Source organism: Pantherophis guttatus, chromosome 3, assembly GCF_059756535.1.
Source record: "Pantherophis guttatus breed Tessera chromosome 3, ASM5975653v1, whole genome shotgun sequence".
Classification (NCBI taxonomy): Eukaryota; Metazoa; Chordata; class Lepidosauria; order Squamata; family Colubridae; genus Pantherophis; species Pantherophis guttatus.
This window is the reverse complement of record NC_142065.1, coordinates 191,020,331-191,034,112: the sequence shown is the minus strand read 5'-3', so window position 1 is coordinate 191,034,112 and position 13,782 is coordinate 191,020,331. Positions and strand designations below refer to the sequence as shown.

At 39.5% G+C, this 13,782-nt stretch overlaps 1 protein-coding gene across 1 annotated transcript; it reads right to left on the bottom strand.

The window, feature by feature from the left end:
• Positions 1 to 1,755: 1,755 nt before the first annotated feature.
• Positions 1,756 to 12,480, bottom strand: CTHRC1 (collagen triple helix repeat containing 1). Its single transcript, XM_034422149.3, has 4 exons — positions 10,926 to 12,480; positions 5,683 to 5,904; positions 3,705 to 3,921; positions 1,756 to 2,720 (listed from the first exon to the last, which is right to left on the bottom strand). The coding sequence occupies exons 1-4, from the start codon at positions 11,088 to 11,090 to the stop codon at positions 2,578 to 2,580; spliced, it is 747 nt and encodes a 248-aa protein (XP_034278040.1). The 5' UTR covers positions 11,091 to 12,480; the 3' UTR covers positions 1,756 to 2,577.
• Positions 12,481 to 13,782: the final 1,302 nt, after the last annotated feature.

Sequence of the window (13,782 nt, the reverse complement as noted above, 5' to 3'; positions counted from 1 at the left end):
TGCCATTGTTCCAGTTGTATTGCTGTTTGATTTATATTTTGCCTGTCTTCCAAGTGTACTTTTTTTTTAAAACCACTACCCACTCAGAATGATCTGTTCACCCAACAAATTGCTGTTCCTACTACCCCAATCTATTTCTCCCAATCTAACCAACACAGGGCAAGGAATATTAGCAACTGCTGAACAGTCTAACCACATTGGCCTTAATTGTGTTTGTGTTTGCTCACAAAGAAGCATCACTGAGTTTTTAAGATTGCCTAGAATTATATAATTTCTTATATATTTATATTTATCAAAATATTTGTAATCTATCTATTTGTGGGACTGTGCTATTTAAAGTAGCACCATAATCCATAATAAAAAAGTATAGAAACAAGTTTTTTAATATTTGAAAAAAAATCAGAAGGGTTCACATATAAAATCTTTTCTACCTACTTTAACAAACAAACAAAATTACCAGAACAAATATTTTCACTACTCAAATAGCAAGCTAGGTATGTTTTAATTGTTTTGTCAGGACTGAATTGTTGTCATAGTATGTAGTAGTATGGCTTGGATTAAAAGTGTCTCACTTATTGTAAGTAATTACAAACTTTTAAAATCCATATGGAAAATATGTACAAAATAAATTTGGCAATTATTATAAACATTCCTATTTCTTCTCAGAAAGGGAATGAAAAAGTTCATTACATCTAGGGTCAAGGTTTTTTAAAAATGTGAATGAACTCACTGTTTTGACTCCTTTTTGGTATGATCAGTGTTCTCTTGAAATTGTGGAAAACTTGAACAAGTTATAGTAAGATTTTCAAAACGAACAAAATCTAAATTTCACATTTAAACTACTAAGACATAGATGGTTAAGAATATTTTGTGATCTAATAAAATGGTTTAAAAAAACAAATTATACACTACAGAAACACTATACCTTTTCTAAATTAAAGAATATGTTGACCTAATTTTTAAAATTCTGTTTGTTAAAGGTTTTTTTTAATGGTAACACTCAACAAAATTACAAAAGAATTACCAGTATAAACATAAAAATCTTACATGTGTATTTCCACATAATCTAATTTTGGAGGTTTCATATATGTCATACTGATACCAAGTCATACAAATAGGAACAATGGGTAATAATGTCTCTAAACTCTGCCAGCAAACAGCTACGGCTAATATTTGAGATCAAAAGTTCCCCCCAAAATTTACGGTATGTATTTGTAAATACTTTAAAAATTAACCTTTTGTTCATATTTGTAGTATCCTATAGAGCAGGGGTGTCAAACTTGATTTCATTGAGGGCCACATCAGGTTTGTGTTTGACCTTGGGGGGCCAAGGTGGGCATGGCCAGCGTGAGTGTGGCCAGCATGACATCACTTGTGTTGGGGGACACCTGTGGTGGTCCAAGTGCTCTGCCAGCAAAGACGGGCTCCCGAGCTCTGTTTTCGGCTGGGATGGCCACCTGCAACCATCTGCCAGCGAAAATGGAGCTTGGGAAGTTTGTGCATGGCACTCAAGAGCTCCGCTTTACTGGCAGAGGCACCACGGGTCAGTCCTTCGCTATTTCCAGGGCAGCCCTGCGGGCCAGATCTAACAACCCCACCAGCCAGATCTTACCCCCGGGCCTTGAGTTTGACACCCCTGCTATAGAGGTTAAATTATATGTGAATATGGTGTACATAGATTTAAAAATCATGTTCACTTATACATTTTACTAGCTTTTATGTTTAAACTTTTAGATAATGACTCATATTCATACATTGACTTGCTCTTACATTTTTATTTAAATCAAAAAATTACATATATCTTCCACCATGCCTGGCATAGCTTCTATGCATATATAATACATCAAGATGACAGCTATACACTAGGTAATAAAAATACAGGTTTACTAAATTACTCTATTACAATTGCAATAATTTTTTCAGGTGATTTATTTTATTGTTTCACACATCACAAGAAAATTAATTTTCTAATTTGTTTTCAATAGGAACTTGAAGCTTAGAAAACAAATCATACATTGGGGAAATGGAGAAGATATACTTGAATAAAAAATTGCATTTTCAAAAATATAAAATTAACATTGGCTATTTGAATTTTCTTTTTGAACAAATACAAGGATATATAGAATTGATAGAAAAGTAATCATTAATACAGATTGCTCCTTTAGAATCTATATTCCAAAATGCTGTAGAAAAATGCTAAGGATACATGGAATAAAAAATGGAACATTAATTGTCTTCTGGTATTTCTGTAAAACCTCCACGGAGGCCAGCACCAGGCTGGATCCTATGGATTCAGGAGTTAAGCAGGCTTGGTTAGCATAGACCATGAATTTCCAAGAAATCCAAAAACATCTTTGAAACAAATCACTTTTGTGCAGCTGGCAAAAACTACACATACATTTAACTGTTAAATCATCTGAAGTCAAACGTGGCTCAAAAGATTTTTTACCTTATTTCTATAAATAAGATTTGTGCACTATAATCCAATGTATATTTCCATGTAGAAAAACAAACCAATAAGAGGTTGCATAAAGTCCTGGATGTTGTTTTGGGGATAGCAAGAAGAGGCTGAAAGCTCTATTTTGGCAGTTCCTCTATAATTATGCGAGACACCGAGTTCCATCCCGTTGATGCATCTCCTCTTGGGTAATCTGAGCAAGTCCCAACCCAAACAGCAATATCCACCAATCCAGCATTGATTCCTTCACATAATCCTTCCACTGTTTAAAATATAAAATGCATTGATTTCATCCATAATCCACTATAAACATTAAAGACTAACAATGGAAAATGGTATTCAGCAATAGAGGCAATCAGCAATTATAGTATTTGGCTGGATACAAAGGGAAGGGAAGAAAATGCCTAATCCCACCTCTCTTGCCATCCAAAGGGATGGGGTGGAACCTGAGGTCACAGCCTATCTGTTGCTTTCCAATGTTCCTTTGGGCCATATGAAGAACCTTCACTGCCCAACTAGAAAAGTTTCCTCTTGAATCTCTCTCGCCCTTCTATCTCAAGTTCCATACATGTTATCCTTTTAAAATACATTTTGCACATTAGCCTGAATTATATATAAGAATTAATATGGGAGAGAAATTGCACTTGTTCCTTAAGGGTTTTTTTTTTTTAGGAAAGTGAACAGTCATTAATATATAAAAACCTCATTGCTCTTTTAATAAAAAATAAATGGCTTTTTATTTAACTGTTTATCATTTCTCTTGGATGTTGTTTTTTTAGTCGGGGTTTCTTGCTATTGAAATGGCACTGCAGAAGATAAAGGTTTTTATTCTCTGCCTGGCTTTTATCTACAATTAATCATGTACTCTCAATTTTCTGGATTTACATGGCATACCATGTACTTTAACTTACCAAGTTGATTCAGTTTCTATGAAACTCCAAGCCAAAATACGTTTGGCTAGTTTGTGGTCCAGTGTTTGTGACAATTCAGAATTCAGACATGGTTAGCATTGTATCTGCTTCATAGCACTTGAGTTAAATGCTTTAAGATTGGGAAGGACTCTAAATTTAAACTCCTCTGACTAATTAGCATCTGAAAAGAATATTGAGCTGTACCAATCCATTGACTTGTCGTAAGAATTTTATTTGCTATGCATGATTACATCCCCAATCTCTTCATCATTTCACGTAAGAGCAGGCCCTTCAGCATGAAATGCTTGCTTTTATGATATGACTCCAGTACATACCTGAAGATGTGCGATGTATATTAATAGTAGAATTTAACTCTGGGCTTCCTTGATCTAAATAAATTATAGCTTCAATAGGAAGTGGTCCAAAGCACTCAGCCCCATTAAAAGTAAAATACCAGCGTTGACAACAGGCATTTCTACATTTAAGTCGAAGTGATCCACTGAAAAGAACTCTTAAAGCACTGTTGGTACGCATCTTGGTGAACGTACATTCCTGTGAGAAAAGAATAAGTGAAATTTTGTAGAAAACAATTATCTTAAACAATTGCTGTTCTGCAGTAGGGGTAGCCCCAAGATATGCTGGAGCTATTCATAAAGACCAATTTCACAAAACTCAAATAAAAAAGTGATGGGGGGAAGTGCCAGTTGGTAATGATGAAGGAATTGTTCCAATTGAGCAGTCCTTGTACTTAAGATATTCTTTTTTTTTTTAACTAAAACAATTTATCCAAAATGAAACAGGCAAGGCATCATTTCATACAATAAATTTTCTGACTGAGGAAGCTTTTTTGTGTTGTGTGTGTTGATGACAATGCAGTCACAGTTTGGGTAATTTGCTTAAGAAATCTGCTGAATTTGTTGGCTGAGTTCACACCGAAGGCAAGTTTACAAACTTCAGTGGCTGGATCACAGACTAGGCCAAAATCAAACAAGCCACATTGTGGCTTAATGTGCAGATTCAGTCAACAGGTCCATCTAGAATCAAAATGTCTAGTAGAAAATCTGTTTAGTTTCAATCAGGAATCTTTTTCAACTCCTCTCTGGAAATGCCAGAAACTTTTTAATGCAAAATATGCATTCAGCTACTAAGCTCTGTCAAAAATAAGGGTTTATAATCACAGATACTGTTTTGTTTTAAATGGTCTTTCTATTGAATGGCTTTCATGCATTAATCAGTCATTCTGAAGCTGCAAAAACTGACTGCCTATTTTGAATAACAGTATTAAAAGCCCATCTGCCATTAACTCATTAAAATTGTTACTTCTTCACATTGCCATATATGATTAGGCAGACAACTTGATTGTAATCATGCTGAAGTGTTTCCTGTCTAAATCCTAATGCTGTACAAAATACTGTATTTATGGTTTTCTGCCAATGCTAAATTCAATTTGAGGGGCGACCTTAGGCTTACTAGGACCTTGGTCAATGATGTCAAGATGTCACCAAAAAGGACTAGGCCAAACATTGGGTGCCATGCAGGATCATAGTAAAGTGGTTTAAGGGGGGGGGGGAAATGAAGCCCTGCAAATACCCACTGTATCCCTTAAAACAGGGGTGTCAAACTCAAGGCCCCTGGGTCAGATGCAACCCTCAGGGTGCTTAGATCTGGCCCGTGGGGCTGCCCTGGAAACAGCAAAGGACCGGGCCACAGTGTCTGCCAGCAAAAATGAAACTCGGGAGCCCCTTCTCGCTGGCAGAGCGCTCGGGCCACCACAGGCACCCTCCAACACGAGTGACATCAAGCTGGACATGCCCACTCTGGCCACATCCATCCCAGCCCCCCAAGGTCAAACACAACCCTGATGTGGCCCTCAATGAAATCGAGTTTGACACCCCTGCCTTAGAGCATCCCCAAAATATTGAAAATTCAATAATTTGGGGGTTTTAAGAGTGCCTGGAATTCTTGCCATGCTTAAGGCACACCAAGGCATCCACAGGGGATGAAAATGATGGCTGTAACTGTATAATCAAAGACCCACTTATAAAAAGGGACAGAGCTTCAGTTTTACAGTGGAAACATCAAACGTCCATTTTGACTCTCTCCCTTACTGAAACCTAAAAAACACAGAACAAACATTTCTGCCAGCTCCAAAGATGATCTGGAACCATACATGGCTGCAGGCTATCTACCTTTGCTGGATACTACATAGCCCCTGAAAGTGAATAGATGATTAGTCAAGCAAAATCAATCTGGAATAAATTCTTCACCATATCTTGGTGGCCTACATGTTATGCTATGGTTGCGCATACTTACTGCAATTTTTCCGAGGTCTATGCCATAGTTCAAGGCACTCCATGAACATTGCTTATAGTTAGGGGTCCAGGATTCCTCAAAGCTTTCTTGCACGCATTCTCCTTTTTCTCCTTTAAGCCCATCTCTGCCAGGGATACCTGGAGTTCCAGGGATTCCGTTGACTCCAGGGTTTCCATCCCTTCCAGGAAGACCAATAGGTCCTTGCACACACATCCCATTATACTGAGAAACAAAAAGGTATGTTGGCATCACACAGGCATTATTATATTTACTTAAGATAAAGAGAACAATAGTATAAAAATGGTAATTAGATGGGGGGAACCCACCTATTTAGCAAACTGAAAATGATCCCCCATTTGGGGAAAAATAGTCATAATTTCAAGTGAATATAGATGTTGATGTCAAATAGATAATTTAGTTTGTGTTTATATTTTTAAGACAACTTGAAATCAGAGTATAGGGGAACATGTATCGCATCTAGAGGGAGAAGAAATACTTGTATAATTATCCAGTCCTTGAAACACTCTATAAAATCCACGTTACAGTCTTTCGAACACAGAACCAGGTAAATTGCAGTACAAATCAATCCCATCACTCCTTTAATCTCGAGTAGTACAATCCACAACATTTATATTTCAAAATTATTCTCAGTGAATCAAATGGATGTAAATTAAAATTAAAAAGATAACTTCACATCAGTCTTCATTACTGCTGACCTCATCGACACACCCATGTGTTATATTGGCAATGTGCAAAGTGGTTTTTCAGCTTCTCAATCTAGGCTACAATCTTGGAGTTTTCTTTATTGGTCTTCCACCGAAACATTAACCTGGTCAGATATTTAACCATAATTATCTTCCAACCTCAGAAAAGGTTGGTCCAGATGCTGCCACCTGTTGGTGGAGCTTGCTCCACTGGCATCAACCATCTAGAGCAGTGGTTCCCAACATGGGGCCCACGCCCCACAGGGGGGCAATTTGATTTTTAATGGGGGCAATTTGGAACCTTGTTTAAACCAAGTTAATGGCCTTTTAGCAGGGGTGAAATCTACTTACCTTACTGGTTTGGAAGTGCACGCGCTGCGTGCGCAGACCCTCTGCACATGCACAAACTTTCTGTGCATGCGCAGAGGGTAAAAAAAAACATTATTTCCTGGTTAAAACCAGGAAGTAATGACAACTGGGTGAGTGGCCAGAGCCTCATTCCGCCATTGCTACCGGTTCTCCGAACCACTTGCCACAATCGCTACCGGATCACCTGATCCAGTCTGAACCGGGAGCATTTCACCCCTGCCTTTTAGGCTTCCTCAGCGTGAGTAGGAGTTCACTTTTTGAATAGTAATAATTATGTCACGGGGGGGCAGGGGGGCATCAGAATTTTAGAAATGCTTAGGTGGGACATGGTCAAAAAAAGGTTGGGAACCACTGATCTAGAGAAAATCTGAATTCTGCTTTCCGCCTACCCAGCAAAAGGGTCTTCCTTATGTACCTCTATAGATGTGTATCTCTTGTCCTGGCTCATTAAAGGTGAGTGATAAATTCCCAATTCCGGCTTGGAGATGTACAGGGGGCTTGTGTTTCCTCAAGAGGCTTTTAGAATTAGTGACCCATTGAGGAAGCAATGAAGCATCAAGAATCTGCCACGTCCACTTGGTATTATCTTCTCCCCTCTTACAAAGACCACTGAGGGCAACTGCCTTCTGAGAAGATGGTGAGATCCTCTGCTTCGAGAATTCTCTTCCTGAATAATCAATTCCCATCAGAGATAGGATTATTAAAGCAACCATAAATATTCCAAATTGGGGCTTGAGTTGCTTTGTTTTCATTTTCTCTCTGTGTTGTCTTTTCCTTCTGTGCTATGAATTTGAGGACTAGGCACCAATTTTGTTAATAATTATATTAAATGTATCGCAAAGCACAAATATTTATGTCTCAGAGATCACAACTCTATTTCTCTTTTTCTCTATTCCAAATTATGATAGGCTACGGAAGTACCATTTTGTTCAACTGCTCTTAATCTTAATGGCATACAGTATATTTTAAAATTTGATTGTAGGTTTTTAGTTTATTTTTTTAATCCTTCTGTATCTTCTTGATTTAGTTTTGTTGTTTAGGTTAAATTTAAAAAAACAGCCAACAAGCATTACTCCCGTTTTCTTTATGCTCTGTTGTTGTTTCGCTTTTTGACAAACTCTGCTCAGAAATGGATAGTACAAGCTTAGTAGGAGCCAAGAAAAATAGAGCAGAATATATAATAATAGGTTATTTTTTCCAAGCCTTCTCTTAAGAAGAGAGGGCAGAATTAACCAGTCTGCTACTACTATTGTCAATGCCAGTAAACCCAGGGGAACAGCATCTTGAAAACAAAATGCTATTTCTAGAAATATGAGGAAAAGTAAGCAGCATAATAATCATTTCTGAGGTAATCAGTGAGAAGATTGTATACAGCCATTCCTGAAAGTATCTGGCTCATTCTAAGAGTATGTGGAATTTCTGAAGCAGGCAGAACTGACTGGAATATCAAACCACGTCTGAGGAAAGCCACGTTTTGAAAGAGTGAGGCAGAAAAAAAGCTGGTGGGTGGGTGGATGGGAGGGGAGGAGGAAGAGGTCTTCATAAACAAATGGGTTTACAGCAAAAGTCCATTTCTGAACCAAATTCCAGGTACAGAGCACTGAAGCAGCCTTCCCCAACATTATGGTGCCCTTCAGAAGTATCTGAATGGCTTTGTTAGCTAAGAATTGCAGCCTGGAAGGCCCAGTTTGGAGAAGGGTGTCCCGGAGGCTTCATAGCTTTTCTTCAAATTAAAATGATATTCAATAAACTCAAAGTGTGGTACAGTTCTTTACAACAGTACACCTCCTCCATTTGATCTTGCTTTTATGCCTGAATTGCCAACTATGTTTAGCTGTCACTAAGCAGTTGGCAGCAGGGTGGATTTGATTTAAATCACTAGTAAAAAGACTTGATTTAAATCAACTCGATTTAAATCATAATTTTTAAAGAGCAACTGTCATCTCTGCTACTCCTTTGACCAACTGTTGACTCACTGATAGTCCCAGTGTTGCAGAATATACAGCCTTGTGCTACATAACTAAGCTCCATTTCATGCTGAATAAACTAAATTATTTATGTATCTTAAATATAAAACTATCTTACGATAGATTTTTACCCCAAAAGTTTTTTATTAAAATAAATTCAATAAAAATAAAAAAAAATCTGATTTAAATAAAAAAATCCGATTTAAATAAAAAAAATCCGATTTAAATTTAAAAAATCCGATTTTTTTGATTTTTTTTTTAAAAAATCATTGATTTTTATCCACCCTGGTTGGCAGAGTCTCTTGGACTTGGGCTGATCATGAAAACCTGAGCAGGATCAGACCTGGTTAGCATTTGGAAAAGAGACTACCAGGAAAAAAAAAGGGTTGTAAGCTAGATAGGAAATGAAAAGAAATTCTTGTATTTAATTGCTGTGTCTAAGGAACCAGAAGTCAAGCACAACTTTAAGTCTGTACAGATACTCATGCCGACAAATGTACTATATAACTGAGGTCTAACCATTTTAATTCCAAAGCATGTTGCTTTCAGATAGATTTTCTCACACAAGTAAATTCCATTCTCCCTACACTGTAGGAATAAGGTCTAGTAATGATTAAAGATATAATTCCCAAGACTAAATATAATGATTCCTCCAGCTTACAAAGGAATGTCTTCAGTGAGGAAAAATGTTTCAGAAGCCACTAATCTCCCTAAATGCTCAACTCAATAAATCACCAAGACTGGAGGAAACCAACTAAGTTACTCATCCTCTGAGTCCCACCACAGCAGATGGCCAAGCTGTCTTTCCTTCAATTGTTGATATCCAAACTCCAATTTCAGCCTGATCTTATTTACATAAGAACTCTTGAGAATAAGATGGCTTTCCTTATTTGGCATACTAAGAGGGAAAACTGAGACCTAGTTTAAGAGAAGCTAACTTCATTCAACTATGCCTAGAGACATTTTTGCACAGGAAAAAAGTGATGTGGTGTAAGTCATGCTAAACAAAATGACACATAGCCTTGATTTCAAGGCTGAGAGTTAGTAAAATATAAAATACAGGAAGAAACAGTGTGTCCATCTCTTTGCTGCCTAATGTTCTCCCATCCAGTTTTCCTTTGTTTTATCTTTATCATGTTTAATTTTAATTTAAATGACCAAACCCTTTTGTACTATTACTGTTAGAATCAATATGATTGTCACTAACAGAAGATCAACCTACTCCTGTAAAAAAAACTGTGCATTAGAGGAAAAGGCTACCTAGGCAAGATACTACATTTAGGATCCCGCTTCTGACTCCCCCATCCAGAATGTGCATACAGGAAGTCCTCAACGTATGACCACATATTAAGCCCAAAATTTCTGTTGCTAAATGAGATGATTGTTCAGTGAGTTTTGCCCCATTTTACGACCTTTCTTGCCACACTTGTTACGTGAATCAGGGCAGTTGGTTAAGTGAACCACACAGTACTTAAGTGAATCTGGCTTCCTTATGGACTTTGCTTGTCAGGTCATAAAAGGAGATCACATGACCCTGGGACACGGCAACGGTCATAAATATGAACCAGTTGCCAAGCATTTGAATTTTGATCACTTGACCCTGGGGATGCTGCAAGAATCCTTAACTGCAAAAACCAGTCATAAGTCCCTTTTTCCGTGCCATCGTAATTTTGAACAATCACTAAATGAACTAAATGTTGTAAGTCGAGGACGACCTGTACATAAGTAGGGACGCGGTGGCTCAGTGGCTAAGACCCTGAGCTTGTAGATAGAAAGATTGGCAGTTCAATGGTTCGAATCCCTAGTGCCGCTTTCCAGTTACTTGTCCCAGCTTCTGCCAACCTAGCAGTTCGAAAGCAGGTTAAAAAATGCAAGTAGAAAAATAGGGACCACCTTTGGTGGGAAGGTAACAACGTCTTCAGACAGCGGCTGGCTCTTCGGCTTTGAAACTGAGATGAGCACCGCCCCCTAGAGTCGGGAACGACTAGCACATATGTGCGAGGGGAACCTTTACCTTTACTTACCTGTACATACCTGTATCTTTACAAAAAAAAAGAAGAAGTCCTCCACCCCCGTCCCTTCACGCCAAGGGACGGAGCCTGGCCCCGGGAAAAGGAGACACAAAGCGCTCTGGTGCCCTCCTCTCCAGCGGTGCCCTGTTGCGCACCGCACCGCCTGACCGCCCGCCTGGCCGTTCACTCACCACGTCCACCACCTCCCGCTGACGGAACGCCTTTTGTTTCCCTTTCTGCGTCTCCGTCGAGGTCCCGGGCGACGAAGCGGCCGCCAGCAAAAGCAGCGAAAGCAACAGAGCAGCAAAAAGCGTGGCGGGGCAGCCCGGCGCAACTGAGGGAGACGACAGTTTCATGGTCGGCGAGCGCTGCTGGCGGCTGCGAGCTGGCAAGAGCTGGCCGCTGCGCCGGGTGAGCGCAGAAGAAGCGGGCAGTGTCCCGCCAGGCGCAGCCACACAGACGAGGCTTTCACCGCCGGAGAGCGCCAGTTCCCCCTGGGGGCGGTCAGGAATGCGCCGCTGGCTCCCCTCTGAAAGGGGCGCGCCTCTACCCGACTAGCTGGGGCCGAGGGTGGAGGGGAGCCAGTCGGGGGCGAAAAAGGCGGCGAAAGTAGCTCTCCCCCGCCACTTTAGTCCGGGCGAGACAGGAGGGAGGTCGACGTTGGGGCGGGTAGCTATGCGGTTTCCCGCTCGGTCCCTGCGGCGCTCCCGCCGTCTCGAACACGTGGGGGCGCGGCGAGGCTCGCCATCCCGCCACAGGTTGGCCTCTCCCGCCAGTGGGGATCCTTTGGGAGGAAGGCCAGGCTTTGGGAAGCGGCCTCGTCTTTTCCACCTCGAGGGTCCTTCGAGCCTGACGTGTCGCTTGCCGGCCTTGCCGGAGAGCGCGAGTTGAAGGCCCGGCTCGCCGGCTGTTGCACAAAGGAGGCTCCTCGCCAGGTCCTCGCGTCCGGCGGGAGATCTTCAAAGCAGCGCATTGCAGACCGGGGGGGAAAAAAAGAGACGACACGTGGGAAACAAGCAGCGAAGCATTTCCATTTCCCGTGGAAATAACGGGAGAAGTGAACCGGCCGTTGGGGCGGTTTTCTATTTCAAATTGGGGGAATAAGCAATGGAAACAAAGCGTTTCCCAACTCCAGTGGGAAGTTTTTAAACGAAGTATAAAGAGAGAATGGTTGAAGTCGAACTGTGTTATTTTATTGCATTTAAATTCTACCCTTTCTTTGAGAATGCAGAGAGGGACTGCTTGGTTTTCGTGACCAACCGTCTGGTTGATTGGGTGTGATTGATACAAAGACGTTCAGCAGGCTTCCAAAAATCAGAAGCATTTTGTCAAATTAACAAGTTTTGTTAAAACTACATTTAAAATATTATCTATGTGGACATTACAAGTAGAAGATGATGTGATGTCACATAATCTTTTATTTGTGTATTTATTAAATTTGTTTGCTATCCATCTCATATCCAACTCTGGAGGGTTTACAACATTGTAATCTTACAATCTCACTAGATTTTGTGGTGAAAATGAGTCTGTATCCCTGGATCTCCCTGGCCTCAATTTAAAAGAAATGAAATGTAGACACTACTTAAGGCATCTCCATTTAATATCCTTTGTGATCTCAGACACGGAATCATCAAGTAGAATATAAACTACCAAGAAAAGTCTTTCCTCATTTTTACCTCATTAGAAAGGCATGATATTTGGTCCCCATGATTTTCACCTTATCTCATTTCCGGTTGTGATTCACCCAACCTTGTCTTGCCAATTTCTTACTGCCTGACATCAGCTGCAAAATCCTGAGGCCTGCAGAGCAAATCTAGGCAGTGGATTATTATGCCATCATTTCTGTAACTATGCCAAATAAGGTCTAATATTATACCTTATTATTATACGGTCTAATAAGGAAAAGCTAAATTAGCCACCATTAATCAAAAGTTTATACCAGCATTAACTAGTGGTTTCACAAACATGTTGATAGCAGAAGAAAAAAAAAACATGGTAACGAGAGTTATTGCTAGACAATCAGTAGACATCATGTATATTATTATTAATGTTTATTAATGTCCATTAATGCCAATGTTATTTATTGGCAGAATCTAATGCAAGAAAATCCAGATCTGATTTAGAAAGAAAAAAACTTTACATTCCTTTTGACTGTACCACCAAATTATAGATTTTTTAAAAATCCTATCATTATAAAGCATAAAATACATGAGAACTATAACATAATAAACAGTTAAATAAATTTAACATTAAAAAAGGATCAAGGATCAACTTCATGTCCATGTTTACATGTCATATGCTCTTTCTTTTGCATCAGGTCTCTAAAATGTTTAATGCAGCCCTCAAACTTTTCCTTTTCTTGCAGATGAACACTCTTCAGTAATGTGAATTATAGAACATTGTGTAATTTTCCACATTTTTTTTCTCTTTAAGACTTTGATGTGGGTGAAAATATGACTTTGGAAGCAAAGGAATAAAATTCCAGAGAATATTCTTTGGTTGAAATTTCCAGAAACATCCATGAAGCAAGATTTTTGCAACATTAAGGTATCATTTAGGTTAAGTCTGTAGGAGAAGGAATGACAGAACCTGGGGTGAAGTTAAAAGAGGGGTCAGCCAAGAATCTCTACAATAGCCACAAGCAAACTAAATCTAACCCCCACCCCCTTGAGTTTCATTGCTGCTTATCTAACCTCAAGCATGCTGCTAACTCTTGGTTGAGAAGATTCCTGTGCATTGGTACAGCAACAATATTAATTCACTTTAATTGGATTTCTTTGAGTTGTTCTGTACTCTGCCTAGTGTCATCTAAGATGGTATCCAACCATTGTGTTCTTTGACGACCTAGTTTCCTTTTACAGCTAAGTCTTCCAAACATAATTGCTCCAGTGAATTTCTCCACATGACATGGCCAAGGTGAGATGCAATTTTGTGATTTTGCCCTCTAGTGATATGTCTGGTGTTATGTGCTCCAAGATATATTCTTTAACAACCTCCAGCATTATTATTCTCCCGTGTCTCTTTATAGCCCCTTCTGTGTTCCAAGGC

Excerpts from the sequence above, each read along its gene's own strand:
- CTHRC1 (XM_034422149.3), bottom strand. The coding sequence starts at position 11,090 with ATGAAACTGTCGTCTCCCTCAGTTGCGCCGGGCTGCCCCGCCACGCTT. Across the intron at positions 3,922-5,682 it reads TAGACCTCGGAAAAATTGCA|GAATGTACGTTCACCAAGAT; the intron begins GTAAGTATGCGC and ends CTTTTCTCACAG. Across the intron at positions 2,721-3,704 it reads TATACATCGCACATCTTCAG|TGGAAGGATTATGTGAAGGA; the intron begins GTATGTACTGGA and ends TATTTTAAACAG.